This window comes from Rhinoderma darwinii, chromosome 11 (genome assembly GCF_050947455.1).
Source record: "Rhinoderma darwinii isolate aRhiDar2 chromosome 11, aRhiDar2.hap1, whole genome shotgun sequence".
NCBI classification, from domain to species: Eukaryota; Metazoa; Chordata; class Amphibia; order Anura; family Rhinodermatidae; genus Rhinoderma; species Rhinoderma darwinii.
In genome coordinates this window covers 35311300-35336427 of record NC_134697.1, presented here as the reverse complement: position 1 = coordinate 35336427, position 25128 = coordinate 35311300, and the positions used below count along the sequence as shown (strand labels likewise).

At 43.9% G+C, this 25128-nt stretch overlaps 1 protein-coding gene across 2 annotated transcripts in view; it reads right to left on the bottom strand.

The window, feature by feature from the left end:
* Positions 1-18361, bottom strand: part of SUFU (SUFU negative regulator of hedgehog signaling) — a 33565-nt gene extending 15204 nt beyond the window's left edge. For both annotated transcript variants that reach the window (XM_075841068.1, XM_075841069.1), the window contains exons 1-3: positions 18018-18361; positions 11753-11887; positions 228-364 (exon numbers count right to left, since the gene is read on the bottom strand). In XM_075841068.1, coding sequence (XP_075697183.1) covers positions 228-364; positions 11753-11887; positions 18018-18166 — 421 coding nt within the window. In that variant the 5' untranslated portion in view covers positions 18167-18361. The remainder of the gene's footprint in view (positions 1-227; positions 365-11752; positions 11888-18017) is intronic.
* Between the last annotated feature and the right edge of the window lie 6767 nt (positions 18362-25128).

The window sequence follows — 25128 nt, the reverse complement described above, 5'->3', positions numbered from 1 at the left end:
ATAAAACCACTGCTCTTTGGTAACAATTTTGAAAATGGCTGGAGAAAGGGACATTCACATTCAGCAATATACATGAACAAAGCAGTTGCTTTAGAAAACATGGTTGGCTAGGGAGTGCACACCTGCAGGCAGCAGAGGTAGTATAAACGAGCAACACAAAAGGCAGTGATGTGAAAGGGTAACCAAAATCTTTAAGTACAAACCGGCAGAGGACAAATGATATTTACCAGACTGAAAAACATATCTTGCAAGCCCTTGCATCAATTCCGCTGGCCATGTTGGTGGTGCAGATTCTTCTGGCTCTCTTTTTAGTCTAAATGAAAGCTCAAAGCCAAAACCACTGATTCCATCAGGTCCTGTGTATCTGAAAAAAATAAAAATAAAAAAAAAAGTACGTACAAGTTTGATTTTGATTTTATCCTGCTTCAACCTGTTGCCTGTAAGGCTAGGTGATGGATTGACGTCATTGTGAAGCTTTTGTCATTTCAATGCTTCTATACACAGTAAGGCCCTGTTCACACAGTTTTTTGCCGTGGTTTTTGCAGCGGAAACCGTGGCAAAAAAACGGCCGAAATTGACTCCCATTGATTTCAATGGCAGGTGGAGAAGTTTTTTTTACCGCAAGCAAAAAAAAAAAGCTCGCGGAAAAAAGAAGCGACATGCCCAATCTTGTGGCCTTTTCAAAAAGCCCATTGAAATAAATGGGAGACGGAAATAAACATGTTTTTTAGGCAAAAAAAAACACGCTTGCGGTTATTCTTTTGGAGAGATAGCAAAAAAAATGCAGCAAAAAAGAGCCGATTTTGAAAAGCAGAATTTTCTGTCTGCAAAAAACTCAGTGTGAACATACCCTAAGAGTCATTCCCTGTAATATAAACACAAACAATCCAAATATATTATGATATTGCTTTAGCAGCGGTTCTATAATACAATGTTAAATAAGGGATGATTGGGATCAAAACGCGTCTATATATAGTCCTCCATGCTTGAACTGACTTTTTACCCAAAATTGCTGTCTACAACCACATGATCAACCCACAACATATCCCAGAAGCTTCTTAACCCTCCTGTTTCAAATATCTAATGAGATCTATATGCCCAAATAAGGCTATGTTCATATCTGCGTCAGGGCTCCGACTAACGAACTGAAACCAAAGGTTTCCATCATCATCGATTTCAATGGTGACGAATCCAGTGCCAATGGTTTCAGTTTTTTCTCCGTTGTGCAGGGGTTCCTTCGAGACATCATTGATCGGCGCTCGTTTGCTCCTGTCACACGGAGGTATGGATGGGGACGAGCGGTCGTTACTCCGATCGCTCGTCCCCATCGATTATCGTCATGTCAGCAGTGAGTCTCCCAGTTTACACAGGGAGATGTGCTGCCGACAACGATAATATTTTAGTTTTTTTTTAAACTATACGACCAGCAGATGATAGAGCGTTTGCTCGTTCATCTGCTGATCGCTGCGCTGTTTACAGAGGGAAATTATCGGCAACGAGCGTTATACGAACTCTCGTCTGCATGATAATCGCCCAGTGTAAAAGGGCTTTTAGGGTCCTTTTACACCGGCCAGTTTGGGCCATAAAAACGAGTGCCGATCAATGAGACCGGTCGTTGATAGTCACTCGTTTGCTCCTTTCACAAGGTGCTATGATCAGTAAAGTATGGGATTGAGTGATTGTTACTACGATCGCTCAAACCCAATCATTTCCATCTCCGTCTGCTGCCGAGAGCCATAATATTTTGTGCTGCATAAACTATACGATCAGCAGATGAACAAGCGTTTGATCGTTCAACTGATAATTTCCCTATGTAAATAGGGTGACTATCAGGAACGAGCCTCCATATGAACGCTCGTTTGCTCAATCATTGGCCCGTGTAAAAGGGGCTTTGACTAAATATTATACCATGATCTCATACTAGATAAAAGCAACATATCACATGTAAGTATTATATATATATATATATATGCATGCATACATACATACATACACACACACACAAGCTGTGCATAAAACGCGTGGGGGGGGGGGTGGTAAAATGTATTTGTGACTTGTTCTCCTCGGAGATTAGAGCATGTTGTTGAATAAAGACCATTCCTCTCTGTTGGTGGCCTCGGCGCTTCTGCTTTTTTGATGGCGTGTACTAGCTCAAACAAATCACGATCTGAAACCAAATACACTGCAGGAAAAGGTTTCCATATGTTAGACGTTTCTTCAGGGGAGGTCTACCTCCAGCACAGAGGGAATATTTCCAGCACGCAGATAAAGCGTTCATTTACAAGGGGGTTTATTGATACTCTGCACCACGGCCAACCGGACACCCCAACAAAACCGAGCAAAGAACCTCAGTGCAGAGAAAAACACAACCCGGATCAAGTAGATCTCTAACCAGATGGCTACACATGCCGGAGCACATGAAGGCCGAGCTTACACTTGGAGCAAGCCACAGACAGACCAGTCATCTAGACATATACAGTCCAGTCATATTCATTTAGTTTATATCAAATGATATTTAATCTGTCATTGGGTAAATCAAGAAGCCTGGATTTGCTTCAAGTACGCAACTGAAATATAACCAATTGTTAGACTGCTCTAGTAAGAGAACAACAAGAAGAAGAATAATGTGACTATAGTAGACTTTATATTAGCCATATTGATGGGGGTTTGAAGAATATTTCATAACAAAGACCCTGGTTTTATCCTATTAACCCCTTAGTGACCACTAATACGCCTTTTTACGTGATTCACTAATGGGCTTTAGGCTAGGCTGACGCCTTTTCACGTCAGCCTAGTCCAAGTCCTGCACGGGTCTCCTGTGCAGGCTGGAGCCGGGGCTCTGCTGTCTGATGACAGCTGAGCTCCTGCTCCAACGCCTGCGATCGAAGTTTACTTCGATCGCGGCTGTTTAACCCATTAAATGCCGCCGTCAATAGCGACCGCGGCATTTAACTTTGTTTACAGAGGGAGTGCGCTCCCTCTGTCACCCATCGGCGGCCCGCGAATGCAATCGCGGGTCTCCGATGGGGTGTCATGGCAGCCGGGGGACTGATAAAAGCCCCCAGGTCTGCCCTGGACATATTCCTGTTAGGACGCGCCGGAGGCACGTCCTAACAGATTGCCTGTCAGATTTACACTGACAGGCAATAATGCTCTGGTATACGAAGTATACCAGAGCATTATAGCAGCGATCGGAACATTGCACAGTAAAGTCCCCTAGTGGGACTAATAAAATCAGTCATCAAAGTGAAATAAATATTAATAAAAAGTACAGTAAAAAAATAAATAAAACCATTTTTTTCCATAAAAAGTGGTTTTATTTAGTAAAAGTGTAAAAAAAAAAAAAAGTACACATATGTGGTATCGCCGCCACCGTAATGACTCCATTAATAAAGTTAATATGTAATTTAAACCGCAAAGTGAACACCGTAAAAAAAAAACGCAAAAAAACATGCGAAATTGCAATTTTTTTGCCCCCCAAAAAAGTCATAATAAAAATGAATTAATAAGTCCCATGTACCCCAAAACAGTACCATTCAAAACTACGTCTTGTCCCGCAGAAAACAAGCCCAAAAAATCACTACATTGATGGAAAAATAAAAAAATTACGGCTCTTGGAAAGCGACGATGCAAAAGCAAATAATTTTAGTTCAAAAGTGTTTTTATTGTGCAAAAGTCGTAAAACATAAAAAAAACCTCTACATATGTGGTATCGCCGTGATCGTACCGACCCATAGAATAAAGGTAACATGTTATTTACGTCGCATAGTGAACGGCGTCCATTTAAAAACGCATAGAACAATGGCGGAATTTCAGTTTTTTTTTTATAATCCCCCCAAAAAGGTTAATAAAAGTTAATATAAAAATTATATGTACCCAAAAATGGTGCTATTAAAAAGCACAACTAATCCCGCAAAAAACAAGTCCTCATACAGCTATGTAGACGAAAAAATAAAAACGTTATAGCTCTTTGAATGCGACTATAGAAAAACAAATAAAATAGCTTGGTCATTAAGGCCTAAAATGGGCTGGTCACTAAGGGGTTAACTAGTTGTCTCAACAAAACACTCTCTTTAAAAAATAAAAAAAATACACTCCGGTGACCCGCGGATCTTCTCTGCTTTTGAAAACTGGAATTACATTTCCCATTGTGCGGCTGGTATAGGGGAAATGTAATTTTTAGCTGCTCCCCATTCTGGTTAATGGATGGGGCAGATGAACAGTAGTTGTCTTGTTGCTGGAATTGACGATGTGCATGCACTTTTAATATTTTGTTTATATTAGAGACTTCTCAGCCAATTTTTTTTCTGAACACCTATTTAATACATTGTTGGGCCCCTTTTGCACATCCCCATACAGTGTAATTTATATTGAGAGGCTGAGCTCTTACTTGGTCTCGGATTTAGATCATCTAACAACCCTCCGCTCAACTACAGCCCCGGCTTACCAGTATAGAGATTGGGGGAGACCAAAGGCCCTTTTGCACTGGTCTCTCCCCCAGTGCGGCGATCAACAGATTCATCAATAGGGTGAACTGAAGAATCTGTTAGTCTCACAACAAAGCTAGATTGCACCTGGTGTTATTTTCTGAAACTTCTAAGGGATCATTCAGACGAGCGTGATTAACGTCAGTGTGCTGGGCAGGGAAATCACATGCAGCACACGGACCCTTTGATTTCAATGGGGCTGTTCACACATGCAGAAGTTTTCAGCGAGAGTCCGTTGTGTCAAACTCACTGCATGTGCTGTATTGGTGCATTTTTCACGCACCTATCACCCATTGAAGTCAATGGGTGCGTGAAAATCACGCACAGCACACGGATGCACATCCGTGTGCTGTGCGTGATTTACGCATCAATTCATTTCAAAATAAAAAAAATAAAAAATGATGTGTTTGCAGGTGCGTGAATAACGCATGCCCTCGCAAAGCTCACTGATGCATAATGGACCAAATTCACGTGCGTTTTTCCACACGCGAGAATCAAATAAGCTTGTGCGAGTGTAGCCTAAGTAGAGGTGTATGGGAAATGCTTGGTAAATGAGTTTGTCTGTGTCGGAAAACAGTGGTGAACGAGCTTCGTAAATATGGTGCAGAACATGGAGAAATCTAAACGGTCTTATTCAATGTTCCACTCTCTGGAGGATGTTCCAATATTTTTCATTTTTTGGAGAGTTGCTCAGGAAGGAAATAAATGCAATGTGTTTTCTTAGGTCATAGGAATGGTTTTCCCCACAATAATTGAAAGAATCTTTAACCGGAGCTAAAATTCTTGGATGATTAAATGTTCACTACCAAATGAGAAAATGTATCAAGCGCGGCCAATAAATGATCTGATTGATGCAGGAGAAGTCTCCTCGCTTAGCATCACTTTGGTACCATAGAAAGAATCCTTGTTTAACGCCTTTCCACCCTCCCCATCTGAATTGATGGGCTCATGGAAAAGCCCCTGTACGGTTAGTCAGTAAGGCCTCACGCACACTATTTTGCCGGCTAAAACGCATGGATCCGTTGCAGTCCATTTGTGCACAGAAAACCTTTTGTTGTGCATCCGTGTGACAGCCCAATCTTGTACCGCGACAGGAAACTGAAATAATTCAGTTCCCTATTATGAAGAAAACCCTGAACACAGCGCTCAGATTAAGATGATCAAAGGGCACCAATGTAACGGCGTATGCAAGCATGAGCAAAAATGGAATCCATGTAAACAGCTGATCAGCGGGGATGCCGAGAGTGGGACCCCCACCAATCTAATAGTGAATGCCTATCCTAATGAGATCAATTTTAATATCCCCGATAACCCCTATAAGTGCACCTTCTGAATTTGTGCGGTTGCTAGGGAACCTATGACATCATCAATGTCTAGATCATGTCAATGACAGGGATTCCTCGTGCAGAGGGGGCTCGATCTGAGTCTTCTTTACATGACTCTGTATACAGATCACTGGCAACAGTAATTTAATGGTAACGGCCGATTAGCTTTTAGTGATCTGTATATGGGGACAAAAAGGAAACACAAAGCCCCTTGAGCCCCAATAGTGTAAAATAAATACAATAAAAACAATGAAAAATCCCCAATCACCTAAAAAGTACACACCTCTCCAAACCTACACGCACCAATATTCGAGATCTTGCACGACACAAATGCATTTTGTGCATGGACATCCGGTGCCCAGGCATTAATACATTGATATCAAGCAAAACCTATTTTCCCCCCAAACATACAATAAGTACCCCCGGCCACCAATTTTTACCAGTTCTACCCAGTCCTAAATACTTCTGCCCATTCGACTGTGTATACAATGAAGCAGTCACTTTATTCTGCTGATCGGTGGGGGTCTCAGAGGCAGGAACCCACCAATCAAACATTAATGGCCTATTTTGAGGCTTGGCGATCAATGTTTCAGTCCTGGAGAAAGCCTTTAACGTGCAGAGTTTACATTTGTTAAAAAACAAAACTTGAGCCTTGTTTAATATATGTTAAGCACAGGGAGAACGCGCTGTATATTTAGTCTAGCACAGTTGTCTTCTAAGGAAAGCCTTGCCAAAATGTTTGCATCAAGTGCACCTGCAACGTGACCGTCTTCTAGTCGCAGCTGCCGGTTTAGTGAAATACAAGATTGTCTGAAGTGACCAGAATTGGACAGCCATGAAGCTTTTTGAGAATAAATGTTGGCCTTTTTTTACTCAAACAGTAGAGTCGCATCATGGAACATAAATTGCATGAAACGCTTGTGTCGGTTATCAAAAGTCTCAGCTGATAAACTTGTGTGACTCAAATCAGTCACATACCAAAACAGGCAATGAAAATGGTGAACGGGAGTGGGAATTTTCCAATCATATAATCGAAAGAAAGAAGGGTGGAAAAAATAAATTAAAAAAAAGTTGCATGATTTGTATCACAGGAAAGTGGCTTCACGTGACCAACACACAAGTCCGATGACGGCTTCATAAGTATTTGTCAGCAAATCAACCTGACCCTTTGTAATCAGTATGTAAGAAGGAGTTATTCTCCCATTTCCCACTTTTTTTTATATTTTGACCATTGGCAGCAAGTAAATTCTCCTGTATATTTGATCACATTCCCAGAGGACATTTAAAGACGTTCCCCCTTTATTGAGCTCTGTGTAGAAGCCGACAGCAGAGAAGTGCCAGGCTTCCTGGAGAGCAGGATACATACGGAGCAGCATTTTACTTGTATGACCTCAAGCTGTTCACAAAGGCCCCAGAGAAGAAAACCCCCCACATACAACTCCCTCCTGTGCCTCCTACAATATACACTTCTTGGCAGAGCATCAGCAGAAACCTCTGGCTGGACAATTCGCCAATACTAAAACGACATCTGCAGGGAACAGGGACGCTACGTCAGAGACATGGAAGGTGGGAACAAAAAAAACCAAAAGGCAATATTAATCTGTTTGACGATCAGGAATATAATCACACTTTTTGATTAACGTCCATATTATAGGTGTTCTTTTACTTCTAGCAAGTAGCTTTCAGTTTCCCCCTTACAATTGGTCCTCAAGGTAAGATTTATTTACGGTCCACATAGACATTACATCGCTGTAAGCACATCACTGCATAGGTAGGGAGGAGATTCCCAATTTGTACTAAAGGGGTTGCCCCGTTTAGAAAACCCGTGTTCATATACCCTATAAAAGGGAATTCTGAGTGTCCCCCGTCCAAGAACAAAGCGGATCTCACTCTGGAGGACCTGTTATGTCCAGTATTACACAGACAACCCATTGATTTGAATGGTAATTGTGTAATGCTTAATTTCCCCTGTGGTGGCGCTGAAGGAAAATTGAAGCCTTGCTGCCAGATTTCCCCACAGATTACAGCTGATCACCTGTAGCAGGACCCTTTGTGATCTACTTAACGTTAAGGAATCTTTCTTACAAGAGGTTGTCCAAAGCATATAACCCCTTTAAGTATATGGGGTGTTCTTCCAGCATTGCTTTACAGATCACCTTCAGCACTACAAAAGCCGGGATTAAAAAGATACGATTTTGTGAAGGTCATACTGTTATAATGATCATAAAGAAGTTTCAGCATGATGCAGGTTAATTCATGTAACATCTAGATGTTTTTTTTTTGTTTTTTTTTCTGCAAAATACAGGTTTTACCTTAGCAAAGGTGGGTGCGTTCCAAGTTTTGGCCAAGAAAAAAAAAAAACACCACATCAAAGCCTTCACACAATCAAACATTAAAGCTATTGTTCCATCTGTTGAATAATCCTCTTATCTCTTCCCTTAGGCTGGATTCACACAGTGCAGTTTTGGTGCGTGTGTTTAATTTTAATCAAAGACAAAAACTAGATTTAAAGAAAAAAAAAAAACACAAAAAAAAAAAACGACTACTTCTTCGCATTGCCCACCACCCTTACACGGGGACTGCATCTGTAGTTATGATATTTCAAATAAGGATTCTTCCACAAGGAAATGTGCTCATATCATGGTAAGTATCTATGTGGCTTTGTCCCTGTCCGGACTACTGTCCTGAGGAGATATGCAATCCTGTAAAGAACAAAGTCAGGAAAGTCCTTCAAAGGGTTTTCTCTCTCCTGGAAATTCTTTTCATGTGATTGCCGGAGGTCAAACTAAACAATCAGCTGCTATTGCTGGGTGAAGCTGCGGCTGGCTTTACATTTCCCCTGCAGTGGCCACCCATTTATGAATAGGGCACTATGTAATACATGGACGGGCCCAATCCACCTGGGTAGCAACCACTCTTTCCTAGCAGCTCTCCACCCTGGCTAATCAGCATCATACACTTCTCTCCATTCATGTACTCAGCACATAGTAAACTTGCTAGATAATGATGTGCTGTCACTTACTCACAAAGCAAGCGCAATCTCGCAAGATCGCGCTTGCTGTCATTAAGTCCCACACAAACATTACCGAAGTGTCTGGATGGTGAATAGACATCGTGTCCTGGCTGGAGGTGATGTCTATTCACTCTCAAGACATTTCAGTAAAGTTGATGTGCGAGTAAGTGACAGCACATCATGATCTCACAAGATCACTATGTGCTGAGTACATGAATGGAGAGAAGTGTATGATGCCGATTGGTCAACGTCATACACTTCTCTGTACAACATCCACTTGGTCAAAATCTAAGAAAGTAATTAGCGTAAGGCCTAATTCACACGAACGTGTCCGTTTTGCGTGCGTAAAGAATGCATTGACTTCAATAGGTGCGTGATGCACTAAAAACGCTCAAGTATAGGACATGCAGTGAGTTTCACGCAGCGGGCACACGCTGCGTGAAAAACATGGAATGTCTGAATGGCCCCATTGATTTTCATAGGTCTGTGCGACATGCGTGATTTTCACGTGCGTATCATGGACGTGAAATATGCTAGTGTAAATAAGGCCTAAATGTAAAATAGGTCATAACTTGGTCAAAATGTATCGTTTTTCTAAATCAAAACCACTGCCGTTATCTACATTACAGCGCCGATCAGATTATGTAGGAGACAGGGCACTTATAATCTGGTGACAGAGCCTCTTTAAGTCTCTAGCTCAGGCTAGATTGCAGCAAGAATCTTGGCTTTGAAATAAGACCTAGATCGCAGCTCTAGTTGTGATCTGGCCTAGACACAAGTCTGTGGAGATCCGTGAAAATGGGACCTGCACGGGTGCAACTCGGACGTGAAAAACCACAGTTTTTCACTCGTTCGTGTGTACCTGGCCTTAGATTGCAGGGGCTCTACAGATTCTAATGCTTTTAGATATTGGGGCCGTTAGTTTGGATGTCCGATATGCAAATGAGGCCTTTGACTGTCAAGTGGGCGGTTACCCCTTATCAAGTCACAGGTGTTACCCGCCCACTTGCACAAAAACTAGCGGTACTGATATCTCAGCAACGGTTGGGGCTAGAAGAAAAAAAAAAAAAAAAAAAGGCGCCAGAATCTGTGAGGCACTGCAATTAACAGATATCAGCTTCAGTTTTTTGCGCAGGTGACAAGTTCTATTTAACGCATTAGATTAAGTTTAGGGAATTGCAATTATTGATAAGAGTTAGGGCACGTTCACACGTGGCGGAATTGCTGTGGACAGTATGCAGTGGATATCCGCAGACAGTTTGTCCATTGGCTTCCACACCTTTTTAGTTATCTTCGTGCAGACGTTGCGGAAAACTCCGCTGCGGACCATAGGCTGCGGTGCGGAATTTTCTGTCCGCAGCATACACTGACTGTTGCGGACTTGATGTGTTACTTGTTGCAGAATTTCTCCATTGACTTCAATGGAGTTTCAAAATTACGCAATGAAATCCGCAGATGTAATGTGTTGTGGATGGCTTTCAGGGACAGGATATTTCATCATTCTGGCTGGACCTATGTGTGTCGAGGTCTATAGCCAGACTGAGATGGAATGTTTGAAAGATAGCAGGGTGTGATCTTCACCTGAATCCGCAACGACAAATCCGCAGCAGAATCTGCAACGCGGATTATGTGCGGCATTGATGAGGAAAGTGTCTGCAGAATTCCGCCACGTCTAAACATGCCCTTAGGCTGTGTTCACACGTCGTGGCTAATTTACATTTTCAAGACTTTCGGAAAATCGCAGCAAAATGGCATTGCTTTGCTGCATTTTGATTGTGACACGTAAACACAGCATTAGAGTGGTAAATTTGAAACCTATATAATTTCCATTTTAAATTTTGTGAAAGACGATTTGTGCTTTTCTGCAGTTTTGGCGTTTCTTTAACACGCACCTGTGAATATAGACACGTGTATAAAGCGCATGAGTAAACATTTTAGTCGCAAAGTTGCATGTTCATGCAATATTTGCGTATAACCGGTTTGATCCAACGTCGCGTGAAGGTGGTTACGTGTAGAAGTTATTAAGTTTCATTTTTATACACAGTATGATGTGTGCTCTCAAAATGTGGATTTTGGTAGCATAGTAGCAGTCCGGTGTGCAGGATATATTTTAACACATTTATAGATGACAGCCAAATATTGCATGGCCTCCGTTCATTTTTGAGAAGAATTAAAGATGAAATATTACAGTACATAGAAGTTAAGTCAAGTCAGTATCTAACTAATTATAAGGGCTCATGCACACATCAGTTTTATTTATTCAGTGTGCTATCCGTTTTTTGTTTTTTTTAACGGCTAGAACTGACCCATTCATTTCTATGGAGCCACACACATCCAGTTTTTGGCAGATCTGTATGCCCTATCCTTGAGATTTTGTGGATCAGTCTCGCCCATTCTAGTCTAAGGGGTCCGGTACCAGACACAGAAGCCGATCAGTATGCAGTTCGTTCTTTCGGCTCCGACTCCTGCGACCATATTAAAAGGACAAGGATGTGTGCATGAGCCCCTAGAGTTGACCCTTTAAGACTTAGTTCACATCTGCGTCAGGGCTCCGATCCGACTGAGTTTTCCGTCAGAACGGAGCCCTGACGTACACAAACCGAAACCAAAAGGTTTCCGTTTCCATCACCATCTATTTCACGGAACTCCTGCACAACGGAGACAAACTGAAACCGGTGGCACCAGATCCATCACCGATGAAATCAATGGTGATGTAACGGAAAACTTTGGCTTCAGTTTGTGTCAGTCGGGTCGGAACGGAGCCCTGACGCCGATGTGAACGAAGCCTCAGGAATACTAATCTACTAAACTCAGAAAACATGGCAAGGTTATTATATATTATTATTATTACTAGAAAGAAATACTGATACTTCTAAAGTTACGCTAGAAGAAATAAATTCCAGTAGCAATTCTCCTAAATCACTTACTCATGGACTCTGTTGTCTCCGTACAAATCACTCAGCCCAAAACTGACATAGTGCCAGTGCTCAGGAACATTAACAGCGGGATTTCCCAGATTACGGTACATGCTGACATAGTCCAGCGGATCAGGTCCACCCAACCTGCAAGGTAGGAAGAAACAGGTCACTTCAGTATTCCTTTATACGTATAAACATGAGCAAAGGCTTTACCATGCTGACAATTCAAAAGGAAAAAAAAACAAAAAAAAGTTAACAAATTTCATATGTAGCCATAATATTAGCAGATGCAACAATATATATTTTATCTCATGTGCTAGCGACGTTGCAAAACAACAACACTTGGGCCCCTCTAGAATTATGGCAGTAGAAAGCAAGTAGACTGGTCTGTCCCTCAGTAATAAAAGCGCTCCATACAACAAAAACACTCAAAAACAACTGCATCAGATGCGAGAACAATGATCAACCTCCATATCAATTGTAATGGATATCCCTGGACACACCAAGTCCCGTATACCACGGAAGCACAGGTCACCCCATATGGCAAACGGAACGGCTGCACCAGAGACCGATAGCTGCACCGCGTACGTGTGTTTGTACAAAAAGAAGTTGGCAACTTCTTTTTGTACAGAGTTGCAAAAAACAAACCATGAACCACACAGTGCGCCATGCAGACATTAAAGTCATACACAGGGGGTGCGAACAGGAGAGAGAAACGGCTACTGAACTCCGTCTAGCCAGCGTTGAACACCAGGAGAGACAGCGGTGCTGCTTTGTCTACTTTCCAAGAACACAAGACCGCCGAGCACATAATGCAGTGCTACTCTTTTTCCGTGTTTAGTGTCGCTAAGCACGCAACGAGGAGAGTGAAGCGTGCCAGGAAACCATGCCACATGCCAGCTGTGGCACAGGTGCCACAGGTTGCTGGCCCCAGATTTAGATGTAGTGTTACATAGCTTCATAGTTCCTGCGTGCTGGGCCCCATGCCCAGACCGTAGATTTCATCCGTAGTTACAGACCCATTCATGTCTATGGCAGGAAGGTGTCCGGGCCAGAGAAAGGCTCCGCAATAGACAGGACATGTCCTATTTTTTGGCTTTTTACAAACCGTGCTCCCATGCTTTATATGGAAGCACGGCCTACAAATGCAGATAGCCATCCGTAGTCGTGTGACGGGGCCTTATATATTGCTTTATACGGAGATTACACTTCAGCTCGCATTTGATGCCATCTCTATTTAGTGGTTTTGGTGTTTGGAGCACGTCTGCTTTTATGATCACCTTCCGAAGTGTAGAAGGTAAACATGCTGGTCTCCATAAGAGTGTGGAAGATCAGAGTCATCACCTGAGTCTCCCTGCACATGTTGCAGAATTTGATGCAGGAAAACCTGCATCGAAGCCACAGATAAATGCAGGTGATTCCGCATGTAGAATCCGCACTTAATATCGAGATTTCTTTTTATGTGGATTTTACATTTTAACGCATAAACAGGGGCAGATTTTATGCTGTGGATTTTTGGTGCGTTTCTTTTTATGAAACTTGTCAGATATAATTCTTAGACGGAAACGCGAGATAAATGGACATTAAAACACCAGAGGTCAATTTACACGCAGAAAAAAACCTGCAACGTGTAGATGCGATTACTTGAAATCTCATTGACTTTGCTGGTCCTGTATTATGATGCGGATAATCCGCACGTAATCCACATCGTGTGCATGTGGCCTTAGGATTCACACCAGCGCATTAGATTCACACGCGTGAATCTGGTCCGTTATGCGACAGAGTGCATGCGTTATTCACGCTCTCGTAAAGCACATCATTTTTTTTTATTATTGCTATTTTCAATTGAATTGATGCGCAAATCACGCATCACATACGGATGTGCATCAGTGTGCGGTGCGTGAAAAACGCACCAATATAGGACACGCAGTGAGTTTTACGCAACGGACACGCTACGTGAAAACTTCTGCCTGTGTGAATGGCCCCATTGAAATGAATGGGTCAGTGACTTGTGCGGGATTTTCACGCACAGCACACTGACCAGTTTTACGCTCGCCTGAATGAGCCCTTAGGCCTAATTCACACGAGCGTGTCCGTTTTGCGCACGTAAAATAAGCAGCATTTTTCCTGCGTTGCAGTTCCGTGTGGCATCCGTGTACGGTGCGCATCTGCGTTTTTTTACGCACGTATGTCACGCCTTTTTTAAGTCAGCAAAAAAACTCAAGGAGGTATTTTACTTTTTCCTCATCATTTCTTTAGCAACTGGTGTGTGAAAAACACTGACCGCACACGGATGACGTTCGTGTGCTGTCCGTTTTCTTTACGCACCCATTGACTTCAACGGGTGCGTGATGCACAAAAAAAAAAAAACGCACAAAAATAAGACATGCAATGAGTTTCACGCAACGGACACACGCCGCGTGAAATGGCCCCATTGAATTGCAAAGGTTCGTGTGACGTCCGTTTTTTTAACGCACGGACGTGAAATACGCTTGTGTGAATAAGGCCTTAGGGACAGGGCCTATTGCTAGGTAGCTGTGCAAATTCATTGAGGCGTTGCCTAAACACACGAGCCCCATCATGTTTAATTACACTACTTTATTGAGCAAAGCAAATAGATTACATTCATCTACTTCAATAATATACAAACAAATGTAGACCTGAACAATCAGCCCTCACTACTGTTGTCACAAATACAACAATTATTGCACAAGACAGAGGTTTCTGAAATATAATGGTGACATAAAAGAATATAAGAGGATCAGCACAGTCCAGCACTGCCACAGAAAGCCGTGCATCGCATTACACGGACATTACTCCAGCGCTCCTAGGACCATTTAATACGTTTACATGTTCACAACTAGTAAAGGTCAGTGATCGATCCTGGTTTGTGATCAATGGAACAATAACAAACATTACACGAGATCACGTCAACACCCATCAGACGTGTGGGACCGTACAATGGACATAATGCAATGCTACAGAGCCCGTGTAGATAGTGCCACCCCCTGCAAATGGCACCTACACCCCTGTACATAGCAACATCCCCCCTGCAGATAGCACCCCCCCCCCCCCCCCACAAATCGCAAAGCTGTAGCTTCCTGTAAGAGCAGAATCTCTCTAGCCGGGGATTCCGCTCATACAGGGAGCCCCGGATGTCTCTATCCATATATGGATAGTGACACCAGGGGCTTCTCCAGTATCGGAATCCCCGGCCAGAGCGTCGGCCAGGGATTCCGCTCCTAGAGAGAGCCACTGTATTTGGAAGCCAGAACCAGAAAATTACAGAGAAAAAGTATAATGGAAAGATTTGTACTTCCTGCATGTTCTGGACCACCGCTCCCGGTTTTAGCTTTAAAATATTGATGTAAATACTGTTGTGTGAACGAGACCTTACTTAGACTGGTATATCATATGCCAGTCTTAATCTAGACGTCAATGGATTGCGCCAAACTTATTAAGATATGCACGCATTTGGCGGTTCGTGAACCAGAAGTTAAAATCTATGGCTGCTATGATCAGATTTCCACTATAATTTACACCTATTTCTGGCATAAATTAGAGCAAGTCTATTAGTGCAGTGGTTTCACCGAGGACCAGATTGATGCAAGAACATTTTTCCAGGAACAGGCGGGGCCAGCAGGGGGGGCTTAATCAGTTCACACATTGCGTAAATACGGCGTATACCTGTATTATAATACCTGTATTATGCTGCGGAAAATCCATAGCATAATACAGTAGCAGCAAAGTGGATGAGATAAAACAAGTCTCATCCACACACTACATAAATACTGAGCGGAAAAAACGCTCAGAAATTGACCTGCAGTGCAGAATTTAATTCCGCAGCACAGCAATTTCATTTGCGTAAACGCTGCTTATTTGTTGTGGCTTTTCCCCATTGAATTCAATGGGGAGGTAAAGTCCAAACCAAATAGCAGCAGGGGCATAGCTAAAGGCTCATGGGCCCTGGTGCAAGAATTCAGCTTGGCCCCCCCCCCTTTCCCTCCCTAAAAGCACCAGACCCCTGCCCGCACCTATGCCCAGCCATCTTGCCCAACAGTCCCCATGGATGCCCCCATAGCTGCCTCCATGTTATAATGCCCCCCATAGCTTCACTAAGCCAATATAATGCCCCCATAGTATAATGCTCCCCATAGCTTCTTCCACACAGTACAATGCCCCCCTACAGTATAATGCCCCCCATAGCTGCCCCCTCACAGTATAATGCCCCCCATACTGTAAAATGCTCCCATAGCTGCCACCATAACAGCCCCCCATCCCATACCCAGTATAATGCTATCCCCGTTCACACGACGGGTGGAGGATCCTTCTCCTCCGGTCTGTGCCATGGGTCACAACATCGCGCCTGCCTGCTCCATTCAATTCATCTGTATCTGCACCCTAAGGATGCGGATGCAGTTGGAATTGGGACCAGCGGCGGACACACGGGATGAAGCGTCATCCCAAGAGGCCGGCCTGGATGACGTTAGAGGGCCGGCCTCTTGGGATGACGTTTCATACCATGTGACCGCCGCTGCAGCCTGCTCAGCAGTTTTTCGCAGCGGAGATTCCGGGCGAAAAACTGCACCACAGTTTGTCGCCCGAAATACCCTGAGGCGGATACCAGATACTGCAGCCCGGTACCAAATGTTGGACCAGTATTGGTCCACAGCCCGGTGGTTGGGGGGGGGGGGGGGGTGATCACTGTAGTGCACGTGTGGACCCACCCACTTTTCATGCCACCTTTTAAAAGTGGGTAGTGGAGTAAAACGTTTCAAATTTAAGTGCAAATATGGGATGCGCCAAAATTTCTGACTTTTCAACACGCAAAAAAAAACTAAAATGTTAATAACCCCCCCCGTGTGTGTGTGTGTGTGTGTGTGTGTGTGTGTGTGTATCTTCTCTACAAGTAAACTATTATTCCCTGTTATCAACCGTTTCAGGCTGGTGAAGGGCTAAATATAGTGTTTCCCAATAGGATTACGGACAGTAGATCTAGAAAAATCTCAGCCCCCCCCCCCCCCCCCCCCCGATCATTACATCTCTACACCACATATCGTAAAGAAAACCTCCTGATACCTTCCCATACACATGTAGATGAGCAGCAGCTCTAGCAGTCTGGACGTACTTGTAAAGTAAATTGCCTGGTGCCAGGATGTCGCTAACAATGGCAGTCAGGAAGCTCAAATTTCATCTGGTGGACGCTTAGGTGTAAGCTGCAGAGGTGTCCTGGGGTAGGATTCTCAGATACCAGGAGGACAACAGACGGATCTTGTGAGAAATCGGTCAACTGCTCATTCTGCACACACACACACACATATATATATATATATATATATACACACGGTATGTGTATACACCAGGTCCTAGCAGATGACTGCACTGAATCTTCAGTCATTTAATACTTTACGCAGAGTTTTTTCAACTTTTTTTTTTGGAGCGGGGGTCATACAGACGAATATAATAAACGTGCGTCCTCTGATGTGTCATAGACAAGCCTCAAATTTGCATAAAGCCAGGATCAAACACACAGCTTTGGTGCAGGTCTTTTTTAGCCAAACACAGGAGTGGACGAAAAATAAAGGAGATGTGTCAGTCTTCTCGTTATGCCCTTCCTTCCTTTTGGATCCACTTCCGGCTCTGGCTCAAAAAACGGCATCAAAACTGTGTGTGACCCGGGCCTTAGTGAAGTTGTGATCCAGGGTCTAGAGGTCTGAGCAGAGTATTAGAGACCCCTTGTATCCAGCCCACGTCCACCATCACCGATATCCTCGGTCACATCAGAACATTCTTTTCTCCAGCTTTTACTAAACTACAACACGCAGCCTGCGGCTGTCAAGCCATGCTGGGAGTTGTAGTTTTGTAACAGATCACTGCTGTAGTCTTTAGGAGCCAGTCTGAATTTTTTTAATGGCCCATTAATAAAAACACAAAAGAAAAACAAAAGTTAGCAGCACATTTCTACCTGCTTTGATTCCCTAGTATTGGTCCAGATCTGTGAACTTGTGCCGTCCACCTCCGTGTAGTCCCTGCACATTGTCCCTTATATCACACCTATACAATGTTACTACAACTTTTGCACATTTCCATTGATTTCTATAAAGAGAACATTTGTGCAGCTGAAATCATACAAAATCCCAACACAAGTATCCAGGAATCCCTATGTGAAGTGGACACATGACCCAGCACACCCGCGGTACATCGGGGCACCACACATGCAAAACATCGGTACCGCCTTCTTCCAAGACACCTCAAGAACACAGCTGGGACTTACCAGTACTTGACGATAGCGGTGACCTGCAGGGGGTTGGGCTGCTCCGGGTACAGCCGACGGCACTCTCCATAGATAGAATGAAGCCCAGGAGGGAAGAGAGTCGGGAAGGGCTGGGACGCGGGACCGCCGCTAGGCCGCATCTCTTCCATCCCCTCCAAACACTTAGCAGCGGTAAGAAACACACACACTCTCCGGAGCCCAAGTGAGGACAGCTGCGAGGAGTGTCCCGTATGAATGACGTCGTCCCGTACACTGAGAGCCGGACGAGCTCCCCCCCTGTCCCGGCAGTCCCTGAGAAAAGTCTCGTAGAAGCGCAAAGAAGCTTGTTGCTGGAGAGTAGACGGTGGTCCACTACTGAGTGACGATTCTCATTGGCTGCTGAATCTGCCTATCACGAACGTGCCCCGGCACTTTTCTTACACTTCATTGGTTAGCACCGCAGCCAATCGTAGGGTAGATCATGTTCTACGTTCTACATGGGATTCGAGTCCAGTTGTTAGTTAGAGCCATAAATGTAGCAGAGCCGAATGTGCACCGTTACCTACAGACCTATGAAAAAAAGTCCGATAACAATTTGTCATGTGTCAATCAACACCACCATTGCATCTTCATGTCAGACTTGGGGAGGTTACCACTACTTTCTATGTGCAGTATGTAGCTTGTTTTTACAGACAGGGCTGCATAAATATGTAACAGATCCATCTGCTGCTATCACGTTATTTTTTTAATCAGAGCAGTCTTCTCATTCTCTCTGCTCAGTCCCATGCACATAGTGAAATGTTATATATTACTGAGTTTGTGCTGGAAACAAGTGCCGGATTATCAGAGTTTCTGGATTATTGGAAACATTTCACTGTACGTCTCCGTGCAAAATACAATATTTATAAATACGTTTTCCCTAGGCTCTATTCACACGACAGGGTACGAGTATGGGTATGCAGTGGCGGATTAAGTAGACCATGGGCCCTGGGCTGTTACCCAACCTTGGGCCCCCCTTCCTCACCGCCGCCCTGCTGCGCCGTAACTATTTTTGACACTACTTTTTTGGGCAAGCATTAACAGTGTTACGATTTCCCTTGTCACAGGGCTGTGTCCCTACATACTGAGAGTATCACACTGTGCAGGGACACAACCTCCTGACAAGGGGAATTGTCTATCAGTCCTGGACTGCAGAAAGACTTTTTGTGAAATACAAGGATTTCCTATAATAAACATGTCAGGAGAGGTGACAGATTCTCTATAAATCTAGTGACTCACAGGTGACGACGTCTCAGATTCTAGTAGTTTTTTTCCTCTTTTCTTCTCCATCCGGTCCAGCGCTCATGACGACTTCTCCCGGCCATGACTCATTTCTGCAGAATTTGCCACTCAGACGTCTCCTCACTTTTCCAACATTTCCACACCTATAAACGAAAATAAAGTTATCATGGTGCCACATACTGTGCCCCTAAATATAATAGCACCAAACACTGCGTGCCTGAATATAATACCACACACTGTAGAACACCACATACACACAGCCCCCTGTACATAGTGCCACACACAGCCCCTGTAGATATTACACACCCCCATAGATATCGCCATACACAGCCCCCTCTATATATCACACATCCTCCCCGTAGAGAGCGTTACACACAGCCCCATATAGATAAACTTTATGAATAAAAATTGTAAAATAGCAAAAAAGGTGTGTATAAAAACGATAAAAAACGAAACCTGCATTGTCTACGGAAAAAACGTCGCAAAAATCACGTCGTTTTTATTTATTTTTTATAAAAATGTGTGTTTGGTGCAACTTTGTAATTACGTTTTATTAAAAAATAATTTCACTTTTTGAGATACAGCTGCTTTGTATCCTGTATCCGTCAGGTCAGCAGGACTGACAGGATCAGTGACACGCAGGATCCACCTCAAATCTATCACATCTAAGATTATAATTTAGCGCATGGCCCGTTTCACTGATCCCGTCAGTCCTGCTGACCTGACGGATACAGGATACAAAGCAGCTGTATCTCAAAAAGTGAAAATATTTTTTAATAAAACGTAATTACAAAGTTGCACCAAACACACATTTTTATAAAAAAGAAATAAAAACGACGTGATTTTTGCGACGTTTTTTCCGTAGACAATGCAGGTTTCTTTTTTTTATCGTTTTTATACACACCTTTTTTGCTATTTTAGAATTTTTATTCATAAAGTTTGAAAATAATAGTAAAAAAATAAGCTTTTTTACGTTTCAGCTATTTTTTTGGGTAATAACATAGTTTTACCCTAAAATAGACCTTTTATTTGTAATCGTCATTGTTTACCGTAAATGTTAATATATTACATGTCTATATTAGGGTAATTGGGTCAGCGCTAGCGTTACAACAATGATTGGCGGGGGACGGTTTTTATTGGGGTGGGTATTTTATGTGTATTTATTATTTCATTTTTTTTGCACTTTACTTTCCTATTTTTTTATTACTGTGGTCTGTTCCTCAATGGTCAAAAAAGACCTTTGGGGAACTTTATATATATTTTTTCTTTCTTTTACACCATGTTTTTCCACTGTAACTGGAGCTGCAAAGCAGCCCCAGTTACAGGGGAAATCAGCCCTCTCATAGTGACGATTGTCACTAATAGGGCTGTGCTGGGTCTAGTTAGACCCAGCAGCAGTCTGTCACTAACGGCACCCGGCGATCAAGTGACAAGTCACATGATCGCCGGGAGGAATAGAGACAGCGCCGCTGCTGCTGTCTCTATTCCTATACACAGCGTTCATTGAACGCTGTGTAAGAAGACATCGGAGAAGACAGAAGCAGTCACTGACAGCCGGAGACGCGACATTCAGCTGCCCGATCGCGCGGGCAGCAAGTTAAAACCCGAGCCGTAGAAAGTCTATGGCTCGGGTTTTAAGGACCCGTCCCTGACCGCTGGCCGTAAAAATACAGCCAGCGGTCGGGAACCAGTTGGGAAGGAGGATAAGCCTGCTGTACTGACCTCAGCGCCGGTGACCGACCGTCTTGCAGATTCGGAGTAACAGAACGTCGCTGTTCTGTTACTCAATGGCGGCGGCCCGCACTTGTCAGGGAGGCGTGTCCTACCCCTTTCCCGGCCAATTCCCTGCTCCTCCCCTCATCTTCGTTAGTTAGCAGCGCTAGCGCGCTGAATAAGTACCTTTGCAAGATGATGTGCGGTTCGGGCTGCCATGGGCCCCCTGGGAGCCTCGGGCCCCGGGCGGCCGCCCGAATCGCCCATATGATAATCCGCCACTGTGGGTATGTGCACACACACTAATTACGTCCGTAATTGACGGACGTATTTCGGCCGCAAGTCCCGGACCGAACACAGTGCAGGGAGCCGGGCTCCTAGCATCATACTTATGTACGATGCTAGGAGTCCCTGCCTCTCCGTGGAACTACTGTCTCGTACTGAAAACATGATTACAGTACGGGACAGTTGTCCGGCAGCGAGGCAGGGACTCCTAGCATCGTACATAAGTATGATGCTAGGAGCCCGGCTCCCTGCACTGTGTTCGGTCCGGTACTTGCGGCCGAAATACGTCCGTCAATTACGGACGTAATTAGTGTGTGTGCACATACCCTAAGCTGTTTACAAAGTGCCCACCTGTTGGGACCCCCAGCGATCAGCTATAATCTGTGGGGAAACCTGTCAGTAAGGCCTCGTTTACACAAGCGTGATATACGTGCGTGCGACGCGAATGCTTTTCACGCACCTATATTAGTCTATGGGGCAGTGCAGACAGTCTGTGTGTTTTGCGCAGCGTGAGTGCGCTGAAAAAACCTCACGACATGTTCTATATTTCAGCGTTTTTCACGCATAACGCACCCATTGAAGTCAATGGGTGCGTGAAAACCATGCATGCCGCACGGAAGCACTTCGTGATTCGCGCAACAGCTGTCAAATTCTGAATGTAAGCAGAAAACCACCACGTGCTTTTCTGTTTACAAACATCCAAACGGAGTGTCATAATGATGGCGGCTGCGCGAAAATCACGCAGCCGCGCATCATACGCTGATGACACACGGAGCTGTTATGTGCCTTTTGCGCACGCAAAACGCCGCGTTTTTTGCGTGTGCAAAACGCACACGCTCGTGTAAATCAGGCCTTATAGTGTTTAATTTCCCTGCAGCGCCACCACAGGGGAAATTAAGCATTACATAGTGCCCATTTAAATCAAGGCCTCATGCACACGGCTGTGTCCGTAATCATTGCCACTTTTTCGGCTCTTGCTCCCATACAAAGTATAAGAGCACTGTCCGTAAAAAGAAAAAGATAGGACATGTCCTATCTTTTGCAGTACACTTCTACGGCCCGGACACGTTCCCACAAATAGATGTGAAGGTGTCCGTGGACAATAGAAGTAATTGGGTCCATAATTGCGGTCCGTATTTACGGACAATTTTTACTGTCGTGCGGATGAGGCCCTATGCAGGACAGGACAAGTCTTACAGAGCGAAAGATGCTCTTTAAAACCACTCTCAACTTTGGCCAAGAGATGAGGATCCTGAACTGGAAACTCCCTCTATTATCTCAGAATTCCCTAATAGGGTGTATGAAAATTGAATTTCTAAACTAGACAACCCTTTTAACCCTTGTATATTTTGGTTAGTGTATTGCATCAGTATTTTTAGGCCAAAACAAGGAGGTAGTCCAAAACATGCAAATCTGTTGGGCTTCGTTCACATCTGCGCCAGGGTCCCGTTCCGCTGTTCCGTCTGAGCTTTCCGTCGGAACGGGACCCTGACTGACACAAATGGAAACCAAAGGTTTCCGTTTCCATCACCATTGATTTCAATGGTGACGGATCCGGTGCCAATGGTTTCCGTTTGTCTCAGTTGGCGCAGATGTGAACGAAGTCTTAGAGGGAAGTTGATCTAAACTAGTTCGAAGGAAAAGTGAAGTAGTTGCCTATAGCAACCAATCAGATTCCACCTTTCATTTTGCAGAGGTCCATTAGAAAATGAAAGCAGATATCTGATTGGTTGCCATGAGCAACTACTTCACTTTTCATTTGCACCAGTTTTGATAAATCAAATTAAAAATAACATGGTATTAAAATACAAGTCACCCTTCACAACCAATTTCGAAATTAAATTTGGTGGCAAGCAATTTTCTTAACAAGTCTCTCGTCAGTTATACACATCTAGGGCTGGTTTCACAAGGCCATGTGGAGTTTGGGGTGTTGTTGCCGCCATACAGACACTGAAATGCATGCCATATTAAATAGGCTGTGTTCACACAGAGTTTTTTGCAAGAGGAAAATTCCTCCTGCAAAAACTGCTACAGACGGTTTTTGCACAGTGGTTTGACAAAAACTCGTCAAAACACTCATCGAGGCGTTTTTTTTCCAGTTTCTGACTGATTGAAATGGGGTTTTGGAGGCTGAAACCGCCTCAAGATAGGTCAAGTCGCTTCTTTTTACCGCAACGCGGTTTTTCCGCTCGCGGTAAAAACACTCGTCCGCCTCCCATTGAAATCAATGGGAGGCATTTTCGGGCGGTTTTTGACGAGTTTTGCGGAGCGATTTCCGCGCCAAAATACTTGTAAAAAAACTCAGTGTGAATAGGACCCTAGGGTATGTTCACACGACAACGCCAAAAACGTCTGAAATTACAAAGCTGTTTTCAGGAGAAAACAGCTCCTGAATGTCAGACGTTTTTACAAGTGCACGCGTTTTTCGCGGCGTCTTTTACGGAGGTAATTGGAGCTGTTCTTCATTGGAGTAAAATGACAGCTCGTCTGCACAGAACATCGTAAGACCCATTGCAAGCAATGGGCAGATGTTTGCCGACGTATTGGAGACGTCTTTTCAGGCGTAATTCAAGGCGTAAAACGCCTCCATTACGTCTGAAAAGAGGTCGTGTGCACATACCCTAACACACTCAGTAGAAAGGCAAACGGAAACCTCAGCTTCCGTTTCCCTCACCATTGAACTCAATGCTGACGGAAATCTAGCTCATGGTTTCCGTCTGTCACCGTTGTGACAGGGTTCTGTCGTTTTGACGGAATCAATAGCGTAGTCGACCGCGCTATTGGTTCCATCAACTTGTGTTTTTCGCTGCGTTTTTTACAGCCGTTTTTGGAGCTGTCTTTCCATAGTCAATGAAAAACGGCTCCAAAAACGTCTCAAGAAGTGACTTGCACTCCTTTTTCGCGGCCGTTTTTTTTTATGTGGCCGTTTTTAGAAACGGCCGCGTAAAAAAACCTGCCAGTCGGTACAGAACTTCAGATTTTTCGGCCGAAAAACGTCCGAAAATAAGCCCTGTGAATATACCCTCAAGTGTATAGCCACCTTTAGGTCGGTTTCATGTGACCATAGGCTATGTTCACACTGAGTATTTTGCAGGCGAAATTTCTGCCTCAAAATTCCGTTTGGAAGTTTAAGGCAGATTTTCCTCTCCCTGCACGCCGATTTTCGCTGCGTTTTTCGCACGCGGCCATTGAGCGCCGCTGGCATAAAACGCAGCGAAATACGCTTTTTCTGCCTCCCATTGATGTCAATGGGAGGTCAGAGGCGGAAACGCCCGAAGATAGGGCATGTCCCTTCTTTCTCCTGCGAGACGGTTTTACCGCTCGCGGGAAAAAGACGCCTCAGTCTCCCATTGAAATCAATGGGAGGCATTTTCGGGCCGTATTTGACGAGTTTTGCGATGCGGTTTCCATGTAAAAAGACTTGTCAATAAACTCTGTGTGAACATAGCCTTAATTTACGAAGTGAGTGATACGTCGGATGATTTTAAATATGGTCTGTCAGTTTTACGTTGTGATGTCCGTCATTTTACCGGGAAAAAAAAAGTGTTGCATGCCTAAGGCTCTGTTCACATCTGCATCATGCAGTTTCCGCCAGCGGATTTTTTATATTTGATTGCAAAAAAAACTAAGCCTGCAGAAATATTCTGCAGTAGAAAATACCATGACCCCAATGAAAACCTGACGACCCCCATTATAAGCCAATCTAGATTTTGCATAGCTGTCATTTGTCCGTTATAATTGTAAGCCATGACGCTAACGTGGACAGGGCCTAAAAATAAATCATGATCCTGTAAAAAAAAAACAAAAAAAAAACCACTTATTTTATGCTGCCTGGCATCGATTTGATACAATT